The sequence below is a fragment of the Sardina pilchardus genome, chromosome 6, assembly GCF_963854185.1.
Source record: "Sardina pilchardus chromosome 6, fSarPil1.1, whole genome shotgun sequence".
Classification (NCBI taxonomy): Eukaryota; Metazoa; Chordata; class Actinopteri; order Clupeiformes; family Clupeidae; genus Sardina; species Sardina pilchardus.
In genome coordinates, this window is record NC_084999.1 from 20,673,988 (window position 1) to 20,691,250 (window position 17,263).

The window sequence follows — 17,263 nt, forward strand, 5'->3', positions numbered from 1 at the left end:
GAGAGATGTTTTCAAATAGTCAGGGTTTCCAATGTTCTGAATGTACTTGAAAGTGTTGTGATACTCCAGACACTTGAGGGAAACTTCCAAGCTTTATTTATTAAACAAAGTTGCTGTTACAGCCACAACTCACGCTTATAACAGAGTAATTCACCGCACCTAATTCTACGGTATGTCCAGCTTCACTCTCGGAACCGCACACACAACACACACAAGCTCCGTCTATGACAAGCTCACACGCACACACGTAAACTCCCCCCCCACCCCCCTCGGTTCCCCTTAAAGGGACACAACAATTTCATGAACTCAACTCAAGGCATACACACACACACACACACACACATTTAAAAAATAAAAATAAAAAAATAATATATATATCAATCAATCAAAACAGTACGCAAGCTGGAAGAGATGAGTTTTCAGTCTGGATTTAAACAGGGGGAGAGAGAGTCAATGTTGCGGATGTCAGGGGGGAGAGAATTCCAGAGTTGGGGAGCAGAGCGACTGAAAGCTCTGCTCCCCATGGTACTGAGGCGGGTAGAGGGGATGGTGAGGAGGGTGGAGGAGGAAGAACGGAGGGAGCGGGAGGGAGTGGGAATGTGGAGAAGATCGGACAGATAGGGAGGGGCGAGATTGTGGATGGCCTTGAAAGTGAGAAGAAGGATTTTGAAATTGATTCTGAATTAAACCGGGAGCCAGTGGAGATGCTGAAGTACAGGGGTAATGTGGTGGTGAGAAGGGGTTTTGGTGATAGTGCGAGCAGCTGAGTTCTGGACTAGTTGAAGCTTATGGAGGGATTTCTGAGGAAGGCCAAAAAGAAGAGAGTTGCAGTAGTCTATAGACGCCTATAGGCGGGAAGTGACAAGACTGAGTTATTGTTAAGGTTAATGTTATTGATGTGAGAGTGGAAAGACAAATAGCTGTCGATAAATGATATACTGCCTGTCAATCAACCACAATTCCATCAGCAGATGGTAATATGCTGGGTGTGTTTGAATTCCTGTTCTTATAGCAGCCCTTTCTACTGGGGAGAAGTTCACCTTGTCTATACAATTATATTTCCTTATTAGATATAGACAAAACCCAGAAGGATATGATTATGGTCACATACCAAACTTTTTTCAATTGATTCCATACTTTGTTGCGTACAATCCATTGCTGCTTGGGTAATTCTTTTAACACGCAATTAGACAATTTGCATGTTTGAATATGAAAATGAACATATTGTGCTTGCTTTGAGTCTGCATTGCCATTTTTGCTTGCTTTAAATTGACTAAACATGACCAGAATTTACACTGCACACAACTTTACATCTGAAAGGAATAGAATATTCAACTAATCATGTCACCAAAACATAAGTGGGGCAACCCTTTATTTGTGCTGATTAGTCGAAATATGCTAGCTTTTTAACTATGCATAATGTTAAAAATATATACGGTACATATTTACTTGCTGTATATTTTTATGCTACTGTTACTAAATGCAGAAGACAACTTGTTTTCCATTATTTTTATTTGTATTTGCCGTAATGTTATGGTGTTTTCTTCTAGGACAATGCTCATGATTTCAGTTTCCTGTTCAGGAGACAGAAGCCCTTGTGTTGGTAATCTTTCAGCTGCCAAACAAATAGTAAAATACTGTAAACTGTGTAGGAATCCAAAGTAGGAATACTTTCCCCAAATACTTGAAACATACTTTATTTTTAGTTCTACAGAACAGTCCACAGGCAATACTGTACTACTGTGCTCATTGAGCTGTATTGCACTGTACGGTACTGTATTGATACGCAGCACTGCAATGTTCTAGTGGCTCGGATATCATCAGAGATTACGGTCCTTGGCCTCCCCGTCCTCCTCTACTCTCACTCCTCTGGCTCTGCCTCTGCCTGTACTGTAATACTAAAGCTCTGATTGCTAATAGTAAGACTGTGTGACAGCACCTGGTGTTTGCCCATCTGATGAGTCAGTGTGCATGGTAGGGCAGTTAGCTTTAGAATTTGAATGGCTGTGTGTTCTTTGTGAAAACAAGAGATCATGAGAATTGTATGTTGTGTTTTGAAAACAGTGTGTTTTAGAGCTGCAATTTGAGTGTAAAGCAGAAATTGTGCTTATAGTTCAGCACTGTCGGTTCAGGAGGTTGATGCATGAGCTATTATAGGAATTGTGTAGTACCAGAAATTGCATGCAACAATTTTAAAAAACTGTAAATGCACCGAACACAGTTCCCTGCATAAGACACAACAATCTGACATTCACATTTGCCATTTCAAAACACTGCCATTCACAATGACTCTAGTCTCACCTAATTGGGCAATATAAATACATCGGTTGTACATATGCTGCACTGAAAAATGTTTAAACAGCATGTGTGTGTATCTGCAAATATTTCTGTGGATGTGAACAATCTGAAGAATTTTCTATAATTTCAACTATAAAGCATACTAAGATGAAAGTGTTTTTCATTATGCCTGATAATGTGTAGATGGTTAGACAAAAATCTGGTAATATGATATAAGGTATTTTGCTGTTTGGGTGTGTGGTTTTGTGAATTGTGTTAGAATGGAATCAATGAAATTTGTATCAAAGTATTTCTAATTAGTTCCAATTCTTTGCAAGATGGCAAGCAAATTTGACAGCAAATGGCATTGGCATGAAAGAATGACAAGCAATGGTGCAATGGTGTACTCTGATTAACACACACACACACACACACACACACACTGAGTGCTGTATTTTGTATTTTGTTGTCCACTGTGTTGATTGGAAGAGCTCACACTGTTTGCAAATTGTGCTGTTTGAAGGCAACATTTGATTTTGCGGTATATTTTAGATGTTTTGGCACAATTAGAGCCTTTTGCTTCTGTTTCGACCTGTGTGTTAACTGTTTTGAAAATGTGCAGTTTCAGTTGACTGCTGCATCAAAGCAATCAAGAAAAACTGTAAGTTCATGCTTTGTGGTTTAGTAAATGTGGCAAACCGTCTTTTCCTTTTCCCCCTAGTACTTATGCTTACCTTACTTGATTCAATTAGAAAAATGGATAGAATGACTATTTGTAAGCTTGTGTTTCATTCGACTGTTTTAAGTCATTGTAACATAATATGGTTTTATAAATTGGACGGCCCTGACTTTTCTCTTTATACACACACACACGCACGCACGCGCACACACACACACACACACACACACACACACACACACACACACTTCATCTTTCTGTGCAATATGGGCACAAGTTTGTGGTTTTATTTAGTGAATGAATAATGATCTGCACAAGCACCTGTAGCACACATGAGCAAATGGCAAATAAATACTTGAACTTGAAATTTCATAAACTCAGGCAGAGAGGGTTAAAGCGGAGCGAGAGGCGCAAACGTTCGATCATTTCCGCATTCTGTCTTTGCAAAGGGGAGGGGGGCTAAATCCCCCTTTAAGCAGACCTGCTAACATTCGAACTGAACTGCTTGCCAATCTGACAGAGATCGATATCCCACTATGACGTCTTTGCGACATGCCTCTTTAAGCAGGAACTGTTCGAATTTTTCTTCCATAGAGATGCATTATGTTGCTCTATCTTGTCAGTAATTAAGGATCTTTGACTCAGGGCTATAGCCCAATAATTAAAAACAGCCCAAACAAGATTATTGTGATCGCCTGAAACTCGTCATCTCAACATCAGAGAAAATAATCTGCTCCAACAGGTCCCAGAGAGTCTCATCATAGTTTTACAGTATTTCAGCGATGAGGAAGTTTGCCTGTGCGAATTATATACTGCCTGTCAATCAGCAGATGGTAATATGTTGGGTGTGTTTGAATTCTTGTTCTTATAGCAGCCCTTTCTACTGGAGAGAAGTTCACCTTGTCTATACAATTATAGGTAACACTTTACTTGACGGGTTCATTCATAACACATCCATAACAGCTGTCATGAACTGCACATGAAGCATTCATGACTGATTCATGAAACATGACTCAACATTCATACCAACCCTTTCATGAATGTGGGAGACAAAACGACAAAAACTTCGCAAATCGCAAAGCATTTATTCCAACCCATGTCACATGTAAGTCAATGGGCTAGTCCAGTGCCAGAGAAACAGAATGTGGTCAATAATTATTTTTTGTTTCTTAAAAATGTATTTGTTTTATAATGTAACCTTTGCTAATTTAGCATCTTTTCCTACAAGGAAATGTCAAACCGTTCCAGGTTACACAAATAGGCTTTTCTATATTGGTGTAGACAATTATGCATTCTTTAGAGGTTACTATCATAAAATAAACAAACAGACAAACAAAAAACTAAATTATCCTGGAAGATGTGACATGATCAGGTTGGCTAAAACAAAAAAAGACAGCAATGCTTGTTGACAGCAAAGTTTTTGACGTTTTGTCTTCCACATTCATGAAAGGGTTGGTATGAATGTTGAGTCATGTTTCATGAAACAGTCATGAATGCTTCATGTGCAGTTCATGACAGCTGTTATGAATGTATGAACAAACCCGTCAAGTAAAGTGTTACAAACCCAATTATATTTCCTTGATATAGACAAAACCCAGAAGGATATGATTATGGTCACATACTGTAACTTCTCTCAATTAAACATGACCAGAATTTACACTGCACATAAATTTACACCTGAAAAGAATAGAATATTCATGAACTAATCATGTCACCAAAACATAAGTGGGGCAACCCTTTATTTGTGCTGATTAGTCGAAATATGCGGGCAGTCACGAGCTGTGGCCTTTGCATTACTTCTTGCCTGCCGGCTCCTCCTTCTAAAGTGGAAGGACAGATTCCCACCATCACATGGCCAATGGGTCAAAGATGTCATGGCACACCTTAAACTAAAGAAACTCAGGTGCAGTAGCAGAGGCTCATGTCAGAAATACAACAGGATATGGCAGCCCTTCTTAGACTTCTGTAACTTCTTCCCCTCAGCCAATCTCATGAATTAAAAGCCTTCCACCTTCCCCCTCCTTCCCACCTATGTTTTTTTTTAACTCTGTCTTTTCTTTCTCTGTCTTCATTTTAATTTCTAGCGTATTATTATTATTATTATTATTATTATTATTATTATATGTGCTTGTTTTTCTATACCTATCTGTATTGTATACAGTAGGTATTATTTCATGTGTGTGCAAATGTGTGGCACTTGTGATACATTTATTTGCGGAATGCATTTTGATTCATGCTCATGTTTTTACTGGGTCAATATGCAATTGTTTGTGAAACTCAATAAAAATAATTGAATATGATTAGTCGAAATATGCTAGCTTTTTAACTATGCATAATATTAAAAATATATACATATTTACTTGCTGTATACTATTTTTATGCTATTTACTATTACTAAATGCAGAAGACAACTGGAGGGGAAGATCAGTTACAACACAGCATGAACACAACAAGAATATTTCTTCCATTCTTGACCTTCTAAGACCCATTCTTGTATGCAAATTGGTCAATGAAATGATACCCATATGCAAATTAACTCTCACAAAATGATGCACAGAGTGTAAGTAAAAACATACACAACTGCTTTGCCATAATGTTCTTGTAAAGGTGAATTAACTTTAACTTACAGCCATATCATCAATACATTCTTTGATATGCCTTTATATTTGCTAATGTATTCAAATATGCCAATTATCTCTCATATGCGTGATATAAAAATGTCCCAAGCAGAAATGGATTTTACGCGAAAAAACTATGATAGAAACAATTGAGAAAAGTTTGTTAGTGACCTTAATCAGATCGTTCTGGGTTTTGCCCTGTCTATGGCTGGTTTGATTTGCATTGAGCTCAATGAGAGTGAAACCTCAGCTATAGGCTAACTGAAAAAACAGCATGCCAACCTATAGGCAAGGTGAAGGGTATGTGATCATGTGGGGCTATTTTAATTCCAATATCCGATATCTGCCTTCCAGGTGAAATGTAATGTTTCAGTACAGAAAGTACTGAAACATTGAACTGTTGGACATGCACGTTCAAAACTTAAGAGGTCACATTTTCACCTGTAAAGGTTATGGTGGATTTTAGATTCATTCTGAAATGTCTGCCAAAAGTCGAATATCTCTGACTTGTAGTGTATTTTGTCTATCATCAATGCTTAATGTTGCTCAGTATTTTCATCTTAGATACTTATTAGTCATAATGCATCTTGCCTAGTTCGGAATGTAGCTTTGGGATTCCCTCAGTACCACGGATAGAATGTCTGCTATATTGTACACAAGTAGCGCCACCTGCTGTCCATGGTTATTAGCACCATGTCCTACATGGCCACTTCCAGTTGACTTCTCATTGGCAAAGGCTCATTCCACACTATCTATCTTCAAGTGAGAGCTTAATGCTGATATTTTGTTTCAAACATTTCTTATTAATGGATCATTTTCAATTTGAAAACAAGTTTCAAGCTTGAACCTCCTCTTAAAAGCACAAAACTGTTTATTGTTTTCTTTTCCTGAACAAAGAACTGCCTTTGCTTTACAGTATTGTCATTACAGTAAAACAAAGTGCTTTAACTGAGAACACACACACACGCGCGCACGCATGCATGCACACGAACACACGCACACACACACACACGTTCACAAACAAACGGTTAATTAAAAGTCATATTTTCCCTTCACCAGCCTTATTATATAAAAAAGGAAGTTGCTTTAACATCACCAATGAACATGCCAAACACGTGCCCTCAAAGCTCTATTTGAACTGTGATCTCATCCAACTGCGCAAGGGTTTATTGTTAAACTCAGTAGTAAAAAAACAAAACAAAACAAAACAAAAACAAACAAAAAAAACATTAATGATAACATGGTTTTCAATGGTCCATTCTTAACAGAAAACCCCTGCACAATCATGCATCCCACAACTATTTTACCCGTCTACAACAATCCACAGAATGTCAATTTAATTTCGTTTTTGTGTCTATGTGTAAACTGTTGGGCGATTGGATCTCATTCCGTATTAAACGGACGGCTTCGAAACAAACACACGCATACACACAAAACAAAAACAAATGTACATCTGGTCGAGAGACTGCCAGCATAAAAGTCCTGGCCTCAGGAGTCCCCCAGAGAGACGTGGGACTCCTGCAGGCCTGAGGGGAAGGGAGATGTGGGTGGAAGGGAGGTGGGAGCGGGCGGGACTGGTTCTCTCCCTTTGTGTTTTTGCTGATCACATCGCAGCTGAGTCAACCACGTATTAGACTTTTTCCCGGTCGTTTTTTCACGAGGCACAGGGACAGGGCGTGTCACCACTCCACACTGGCTCATGAAAGCTCCACCATCAGGGTGGAGTGCACAATCTGGTGAAATATAGAAAAAATCTAATTTGGGCAGTAGTTCCCCTTGTACATGTTTGGACAGCAACAGTTTTCAAATTTCCTCCTTTCAAAAAAAAAATGTTCGTACGGTCAAACACCAGGGAACAATAACAAATCAGATTGATTGTAGTTAGTGGTTTGCAGAGAGGCAAAATGAAGCATCAATTTGCAAAGGACTATGGCCTGAGCCAGGGATGGATCTCAATGCACCACAGCATGGACAGCGCCACACACACACACAAAAAACTTCAACCATTTCATAGACTACATTTGTCACATTTCAGACAACGAGATTCCTTTTTCGTTGTGATGTGTCGATTTTCTATACAATCTACGCTTATAAATACTATGTCTAACCTCTTGAAGTTGTTCCTCTTCAACATCAGAATTTCACTTGAACTTCACCTCTGAGTCTATGAGCTTGGTATACATGTGTCTAGACTCTAGTTTTCACATTAACAGGTTCTCAGCACAGCTGATACTTGAATGGAGTGAAATACTGTGTTGCTGTGAATGTGTGTGTGTGTGTGTTTGTACGTGTGTGTGTGTGTGTGTGTGTGTGTGTGTGTGTGTGTGTGTGTGCGTATGCCCATCCATGGCCACTGTCTCATCCATGTCCCTGCGCCTCTCGGCTCCAGCTCAGGCTTGGCTATGGAGCGAGGGTCCTGCTGGGCGACGCGTGGTGGTAGTGGTGGAGGTGGGGGTGTCGGTTGGAAGGTGGAGGTTGCCCTGAGTTGGCTTTAACCGATGGTGACCCCGAAACCACACTGGAACTTGTTCTTTCGGTGGTTCAGGAAGGCGCCCAGGGCGAGGGAGAGTGGGAGAGGGATTAGCTTCTTCTCCAGAGTGGCCCCCACAATCCAATTACTGTCCAGCGAACCTATCAGGAGAGGGGAACGATGGGGGAAGAAGAACAAGCAGAACAGTGAGAGAGGTCAGCATAGTCCACACAATCAATGTTTGATGCAAGAAATAAGCAAATAGGAGGAGGATGTGTACCTTTGAAGAGCAAGTTAGCTTTGGGAATATCCAGCTGGTAACCAAAGGACATACTTGTGTCTTGCATCCGTGTGCTGGCTTCAAATTCCACACCGACTTGTAACTGTAATTCATGCCAGTGACAGAGGGAGCAGGGTAATCAGACACACACAGCTGCTCAGACAAACACAATGCAGATATAGGCAGACATGCTAAATGACCATATTGGTATGGATAGAGGGGACGTACCTGGTCATTGGCTTTGTGATAGTAAGATGCATGTGCTCCAGCACCTCCCAATGTCAGTGTGGCAACATAATTACTTCCTGTGCGAGGGAAATGTCAAAGGACAAAGGTTTCATTGTCTACTGGGATTGAAACTCGCATACTGCTGGTGTGTAGTTATAATATATTGTATGGCAGATATATTAAAGAGAAACTATGCAGGATTGGCGATTTCATCTCCGGTTTCGGTTTCGCCCGTTCTATGCTTGCATATTTCTCTGCAGAGCTTCCCCTACAGCAGGGGTATTCAACCGGGGGTCCGCGGAGCTACTGCAGGGTCTGAAGCGTTTTTTTTTCTCTTCCAGAAAAATGACTTTGTCATAGTTAACATAATGTTCAAAAGAAAATCGCTTCATATTCGTTTTTAAATAACACATTGTAGGCTACCCATGAATCATGCATGTGATCATGTGATCCCTGTGTAACATTTTGCTAACCTATGGAACACTTTTCCCCCGTGCGTTTTGGTCAAATAGCTTCGTTTTCAGCAGCATCTGACCGTAAGCAAACTCGCTCTTTTCATTCCGGGAGATAAATTACGTTTTGACTGTTTCATTTGTTTGCTTAATGTCGGGAGTGATGGACCCTGAACTTTGCGGGGTATTTGTGTGATGTGTTGCTTTGTTTTTTATGAGAGTCTGTGGTCTTTGCGCATCAAGGCATTCTGCGCGAATTCATTCATCCAACGCTCTCCGCGATTTCATACCATCACAATAAAACGATAACGATAATGTGTTTGTGTTTGCTTCTGTAAGACAATGTTATATTTACACAAGAGGAAGAGGCTTCTGTCTGTATCAGTTTGAGCTAATGAAGCTTTGCCTGAATTTAGCTGAATATATCCACCTAGTTAACCCTTCTGACATTAATTCTATTATAGGGCAAATTTCTGCAACACTATGCAAAGAAATATCAGAAACGAGTTGTATAAAGCAGTAGGCTAGTTACCCCCCTTTTAATAATGACTTCTGTTTAGAATGTGTGTGCGCACGCGTGTGCGTGCATGTACAACAGGCACATGACTGACGGTCCAGGATTTGAGGTGGGCCAGGTGTGAGGGTCCGTGCTCAGTCTCTCTCACAGCCAAGGGGTCCTTGAGCTGAAAAAGGTTGAAGACCCCTGCCCTACAGCTTTAGCGTGTATAATTATACATAGGCTATATATATAAATAAATAGCAAGCGTGGTTCTTTTTGTTCCTTACGAGTCTCAGACCTCCAAATGTAAACAAGGAGCGATCGCCTCCTGCACAAACTGCAAGGTTGCAATAGCGGATAGGGACATGGGGGCGGGAGGAAATATTACTGTTTTCGATCAAACTGGTCAGTCAAGCAAAACAACGATTTCTAAGCGATTTTATGACTAAGAAAAAGTTGCATAGGGTCTCTTTAATATATAATATAGTGTATTACAGTTGGAAATACTGTGGAAAGCATTAAGGAGGGACAACAACCACTCTCAATTCATGGATTGAGTCCAAACACAGGGCAAGACACTAGGCTCTCCTTTAACCCAAACCATCTATAAATTGCAGGAACGTCCGTCTGTCTGCCTGTCTGTTAACCGCATATCTGTCGAACCGATCGTCCACTGGATTTCAAACTGTGTTTGTCTTGCTACTGGCACTGTGCAGTGCAGTGCCAAGTTTGACGGTGTTTGGAGAAGTAATGCAAAATATATTGTTGAATACATTTTAGTAAAAGAAGCATATTGGCTTTCTCCGCTCTACCGTAGCCACTCCCTATCACACAGCACAGCGCAGGACCAGAGAGAGAGAGAGAGAGAGAGAGGGGATAAGCGGAGTTTTGGCAGCACTGATTAAGATGAAAGATGCATCCTATTTTTATTTATTTTTAAATATATATTTTTGGGGCTTTTTATGTCTTTAATGCAACAGGACAGTGAGGAATGACAAATAGTGAACGGGAGAGAGTAGGGGTGGGATCCGGAAAGGACCTCGGGGCGGGAATCGAACCCGGCTCTCCGGCATACGGTGCAGCCATCCGTGCCACAGCTGGGGCCATCCTATTTTTTTAGCAGGAATACCTTCTGGCATGTAAATGGGCTACGGGTTTTCTACAGGGATGGCATGTTTGAACGGGAACTGCGCTAGTTGGTTTAAAATGTCCTTTACCGCTGGGAATCTAAGCATCTAAATAATTTCTTACGGAATGATGAGGTTTTCCATGGCTGCCTGTCAATGTGGCACGAGGCCTGTGTGTGCTTACCGGTGTAACGGCCCACGAGCGACGTGACTGTGCCCTCCTCTCCAGGTCTCCGGTGGTAGACCAGCTCACCGCCGAGCACCAGAGCAGGGCTCAACGACTGGAGGTAGTGTGCCACCACAATGCCTGGCAAGAGTCATGGAAAACCACAATCAATTAGAAGTTCATTTAACTACACCTTTGTAGGAATTACACCCCATGGCAATGCCATTCTCTACATCCTGTACACTGACATCCAAACACATGATAATAACTTGGGAATAACCTATGTAGAGAATGCTGCTGGGATAATCTGATCATTTGAAAATGACATGCCAAAAGCTCCATAAACGCCATGGTGATGACATTTATGGGGAGGGGTGTGAGCCTGAGGGAAGGCGTGAGACGGGTTTAATACCAGATCCAACAAGAACATCCGGGTTGCCCAGGGTTACAGCCGCTGTGAAGTCATCCCCACGGTACTCTGCGTCACACTGCCAGTTCACAAACTTGTGCTGCTGTGTCTAAAGGGGGAAAGGAACACCAGACAATGTGCATGTGCATGACTTATCACATGCCGCAGATTACCTGACAAGTGATTTGCTGTGAGGATTTGGGATTAAGCAGGAGAAGAAAAATCCAAGCAACCACAATGAGGGTAGGCTTGTTTCCAGTATGCCAATGCTGGTTCCCATCATACTTTTGGAAATAAGGTCATGTCATGGATGGACTGAACATGGGAGCTAAAATAGACTGCGTAAGGACAGACCCGACCAATATTTACAAGACTTTGTTAAGGTGATGCCGTGTTCATATACAATTACTACAACCAACCAATAAATAAAAACAAACAGCAAATCATCCTTCTTTGCATGACTGTTATCGTAAAATCCTCCAACTGTAATTTTGCTCCCAAATGAAAGTTTACATTTATTATCATCATTAAACAGACCCTAGGTTGTTCTTAGGTCAAAACATTCCTTTTCTTTAATTTTATCTTTATTTAAGCAGGGAAACGAGCACATCGAGATTGCAATCTCTTTTTGAAGTGGGTGCATTGTCCACGTTGGTAACTGCACATACCTGCATGGCTACTTTGGAGCGCACTCTGTCAGCCAGCTGGTGGATAACTTGAGCATTGAGGCTACCGGTGTTGTCCATGTCCCCCACCATAACTGGGAAAGACTGCACGACAAAAAATATGTACACAAACACAGAATCTTTTTAGAATCTTTCTCCAAAATACTGAACAAATTATTATGCTTCCCAGTGTAACGGTGTTAATAAAGTGCTCCATAGTCAATGTTAAATCCTGCCTAATTGACCCTTCCAGAAGTCCCGCCCTCCATAGTTACTGTTGCTACGCCTGTCAAACTTTCGCACCTTGCCCGTCTATTACAATGGAGGAGACACGGGATTTTTTAAACAAATGTAATTTACAAAGACATCGCACCACACTGAAAGCTCATATTTGGTCACTAGCGAGCTACATCTGTCCTCTGTCAACTACAGTTGCATTTTCAGCTCTGAACAAAACCGTTCATGAGTTATTTAAGCAAAAGTCGAAGGTACGCGTTGTTTTTGATGGTTCCTCCAGGCTAGTAGGCCTACGAATGAAACGGGCGGGGGACAAAACTAGCATAACGTTTTAAGCTATACTTCCATAACGTCAATATTTGACAACATAACATGATTGGTACTTCAACTAGGTATTATTTTAGACAGAATTGCTGACGGGCTATACATAGCCTACGTCTCGTTGAATGTTAAGAACTTTTTGCCGCCATCGTGAAACGTATCTCGCGGTTATGGAAATATCACGCAATATGCAAAATTTAAAGTTAGAAAAATACGTATTTCAAACTATATCATGTCTTTATAGTTCAACATGTTATTTCACCGTGATTTCACGTGTTTGGGGGCACCACACATCCAAAGAAATGCCCTTAATGGCCCACAGGCTATGCAGTCTCCATAGGTTAACATGGCAAAAACTCGAAAGCTTGCCAGGCCTTGCTTGCCTAGTTACGAGTTGCTAAGCCACGATTGGCCTGTGGCGGTTTTAGGGCGTGGCTCTGGAAGGGTCAATACGTTCGACCGGCGTCGCGTCACACAGAGCCAGGTTGTCTGCGCCACGCCCCTTTTTTGGGGAAATAAGCCCTCAGAACAAGCCTGAAACAAGCCAAAGTGAACGGGTGTTGTTCACGGTCACTGATCTATAACGAATAACTTATTATTTATAGATCAGTGGTCGCGGTAGACAGACATGCCGATAAGTTGCTGTGTGGTTGGGTGTACCAACCACAAAGCTAAGAACCCCTAACATTAGGCTACACCAAAAATAAATCAGACCAACGAAAACGGAAATCTAGGCTAACACTTGGCTAACACTAGCAGCTAGGCTATCGGCTACGACAGAAATTATCATATGTTGGAATTATCTAACGAACATACTCTACATCCAAGCCTGTCAGTCAACTACACAACATTACAATTAAAATAAGAGGCCAAAAATACAGGAAAACAATTTAGTTATTTAACTGGAGATTCAATGAGATAAGAGTATGTCTGGGTATGACACTGGCCACTGCTACTGCTAGCAGGCTACTCGGGAGACCGAAGGGACATGTTTTTCTTTGATTGAATTAAGCTTTTGAACGTATTTTTCACGGTCAACGACCGGCAAAGTGGTAATATATTGAGTGGTCCTATTGATTCGTTGTGTTTTCTGTTATCATTTACCCCTACGATTTCGGTACGAATTACGTTTATTGAGCCTAATTTGCATTGGAGTTAATGGGAGACGTAGTTTGTTTCCCCCAAAAAGGGGCGGGAACGTTCGTCGCGAGTCAAGTTCCCGGATGTGCCGGTCTAACGTATTGGGTCAGGACTCTTATTTTGATAAGAATTCTGCACAGTAGCGGCGTTGTGGGTGTTCTGCAGCAGACACGGAAATGAACTGCTGCAGGTAAGCAGGGCAAAAGAGGGTCCGCCGTAAAAGTCTTTATAAATTGTGTTATCCCTATATTGTTTATGGCCTATATCTGTTGTCACTGTTATTAATGTATGTCTCCCACATAACTCGCGTTTCAGCGACGTTTTTATATTGTCTCGTGGTTTTTATTTGGTGTATATTTTCGTTTGACCTTCAAGTTCACTAATATAACGTTAGTACCAACTTTTAATGTGACATTTATTTTGTTTAGGCTGACGAGATCCTTTGCCCGCCCCTAATTTGTTGTCCTGACCCACAGGTAATCAATTGTATTTATATTGTATTTGCTGTTTTGATTTTGTGTTTCATGAATGTTATATGTTCCGCTGGTAGTATGGCTAGCATTCGCGAGTCAAAATGCTAGCCGTTAAAGGGATAGTTCGGGTTAACGGCTAGACACGAAGTTATATGGGTTCCCCGTCAGCAACGTTGTGCATCAGCACTGACTTACCCCGCGACAGCGTCCTGTGAGCCGAGATCCAGCCGGTTTTTGATGCTGAAGAAAGTAGTCCGGCAAGTTTCTGGGGTCACGAAAGTAAAGTGTTTTTCTTCTCAAAACCATATGCGTTCAAAAGAGTGATATATTTGCACCACAAAAACGTTGTCCAGGAAAAATTCAAACCTCGTTATCACTTACTTATTTTTCGCGATTCCTATCACTGCGCGCTACTGACAGCTGGACAACGTTTTTGTGGTGCAAATATATCACTCTGTTGAACGCATATGGTTTTGAGAAGAAAAACACTTTACTTTCGTGACCCCAGAAACTTGCCGAAGAAAATAGTCCGGCATCAAAAACGATCAAAAACCGGCTGGATCTCGGCTCACAGGACGCTGTCGGGGGGTAAGTCAGTGCTGATGCACAACGTTGCTGACAGGGAACCCATATAACTTTGTGTCTTAAAACCCGAACTATCCCTTTAACGTCTCAACATCTTTGTGGTAACATTCTACATGCAGTACCATTTTATGACCACAAGAGTGGAGTGTCTACCTTTTTATGAGCGCTGTTTTGCGCGTTTACCATTGATAATAGGTGAAGTAGTGTTTGTATTTGTATGTGGGTATACCGAATTCTCTCTCTAAATGAATGTTAGTCTATTCTCCTGTTTAAATGTATTTTTATCACACTGTATGACACATTATAGAGCATAGTTAGATTAAACTAGACAGTAATAAGTAATTTACTTATGTACTTATGTACTTACACACATTTACACATTCACACTCATGTTTTTGTGACACATTATTCCCTTTTGGAATTTATTTTGTATTATTTTATTGACACACATCATATTTCATACTGGATTGTAATTTTAGATATGTTTAGATATTCTGTACTGTTAATAGTATGTGTAGCAGACACGGAAATTAACTGCTGCAGGCTGACGAGATCCTTTGCCCGCCCCTAATTTGTTGTCCTGACCCACAGAAATAAAGCCTCTTCATCTGCAACCCTCATCGCCAGTTATTACCCAGCATTACACAACGCATAAGATATACCATCCAAGTACCATGCAAAAACTCCAACTCTGAATACAATCCCTGGAGAACAAAAAGGCAAGTGGCAGCAAAAGTACTTTTGCGACTGGATCTAATTCTGTTTCAAGTGAGCAATTCATCAGTAGTTCAGTATGATAGAATTAATAGAACCTTCAGTTAAATCTCCTACATAATCTTTCATTAATATGATGGGCAAAATGTTTTAAAACTTAAACGTTAAATATATCCATATTGTGTTGCACAGATTGAACTGTATGCAGTTTTTTTACAAAGTTAATGAACATAAATCATAAGCATAAATGCCTTACCTCCGCAGGACCAGTCTGCTTGCTGCCTACATAGGTGGAGCCAAACCGATAGCCTGAATCTCCGACAGTGCTCAGATTGATTGTGTGACTAACCTGTGAAGTGCATGAAATACAACAGCTAAACTCAACGGCAGATTTTTTTTAAAACTAGATTTTAAAGAAAGATCACACCCAAGGAGTAAAAAAGTGTGTCTATGCTTCAAAGTGACCTGGAAGTGGTTGCTCAGGCCTTTGTTGACGACCAGTCGCACACCTTCCATCTGAAGAGGGAAGACCTCTGAAACGAAATGTGTTTAAAAAATTAAACAGATTGGACAATCTCATGTATCATACAGTGAGCTTACTACATGGAACTGTCAAAGCCACATATGCCCGCCAGCCTTACCTTTGCATTTTCGGTGGCACTCCTCAAAGGTGCCTGGGTTGGGAAGGGGACTCTCTGCCTCATCTCCCTGTGCCGCAGTGCCAGTGGTTGGGGGAGCTGGTGACACTGGTGGCATGGTGAATCCTGGGGGCACATTTACCAAGCCAGAGCCCCCCTGACCACCACCACCTGCAGGCGGCGGTGGGTTTGGGGAAGTGGCAGCAAATACACTGCCCATACTACAGGCAAACGAGTAGGGGGGAGGGGGGAGGGGGGGGTAAATACAGCAAGAAAGACACTTTGTTAGATTTGTTAGATTGCGACCCAATGTTGCTAACTAGAAAGGCAAAGTGTAGTAGGGGAATGCGCTAACATTACAGAACTAAAACACCCCTCATTTCTCACAACAATTTACCAGCGCTACACTTACCATTACATTATTGGTGATGACACAAGGTGTTACATGAAACAGGACATAAATGTTTAACACAGTGAGATTTTATCTGCAACCCCTTTAACTCCCGGACCACATTAGCACCCAAGCTGTGTTTCAGCTGTCATGCGAGTAAAAGTTATTTAACGTTACTTAATTCACTAGCAAGCTGGGTATACCTTACTTATTTCACTCAGCTAACATTAACGTTACTCCAACACCTATGCAACTGTAAACAGTTGTAACAACTGTACACTTTAGGCTTTTAACCCATTTGCTAGCTAGATGATAAAACATTGCAAAGGGATTAGCTAACAGGGACTGGTTTCCTAAAACGTTACTGGCGATTCCCCCAACAAATCTGAACAAGCACCTTCTGTAACGGGCGCTTAAGAATTACGCAGCTAACGTTAGCTGGCCATGGCGAGGTAGTTTGTGTGCTGAAGGTTGCTCTTCTGCTAACCAGCATACGCTAGCTAATTCATTAGCTGGCTAGCTAGTTAGCTAGCGAGTGCACAGGTATTCTGAGAAGTCAAGCTTATAATTTAGGGATTTGTGTTAAAGTCTACTTACATTCCTATAATTTATACTAACTAATGTACACGTCTCCAAAATATATGTTCTGTGGAAAACATGTCAAGTAACTACAAAATGAACCTTGTGTGGTACTCACGTTGTGCAATGCAGTCCAGATAAGGCTACAAGGGACACCGGTGGGTTGAACGATTCAACCTATGGCGTTGTCACATCAGCCCGCCTATTTTCGCATCTTGGTTGCTCATTGGGTGATAGAAAATCATACCTCACCATCATTGGCCCAAATGTGACGTTTCCTCATCAGCGACAATCTCACTAAGTAGATTCAACCAC

At 41.2% G+C, this 17,263-nt stretch overlaps 1 protein-coding gene across 2 annotated transcripts; it reads right to left on the reverse strand.

The window, feature by feature from the left end:
• Nucleotides 1-6,427: 6,427 nt before the first annotated feature.
• tomm40 (translocase of outer mitochondrial membrane 40 homolog (yeast)) lies at nucleotides 6,428-17,149 on the reverse strand. 2 transcript variants are annotated; one of them, XM_062538964.1, is made up of 10 exons: nucleotides 17,067-17,149; nucleotides 15,982-16,199; nucleotides 15,806-15,873; nucleotides 15,597-15,689; nucleotides 11,874-11,975; nucleotides 11,209-11,314; nucleotides 10,815-10,937; nucleotides 8,553-8,629; nucleotides 8,325-8,427; nucleotides 6,428-8,205 (listed from the first exon to the last, which is right to left on the reverse strand). In XM_062538964.1, exons 2-10 carry the CDS (start codon nucleotides 16,196-16,198, stop codon nucleotides 8,066-8,068), a joined length of 1,029 nt encoding a protein of 342 aa, XP_062394948.1. In that variant the 5' UTR covers nucleotide 16,199; nucleotides 17,067-17,149; the 3' UTR covers nucleotides 6,428-8,065. The 2 variants fall into 2 exon arrangements, with proteins under 2 accessions (XP_062394948.1, XP_062394949.1); XM_062538965.1 differs by lacking the exon at nucleotides 17,067-17,149 and adding an exon at nucleotides 16,967-17,035.
• Between the last annotated feature and the right edge of the window lie 114 nt (nucleotides 17,150-17,263).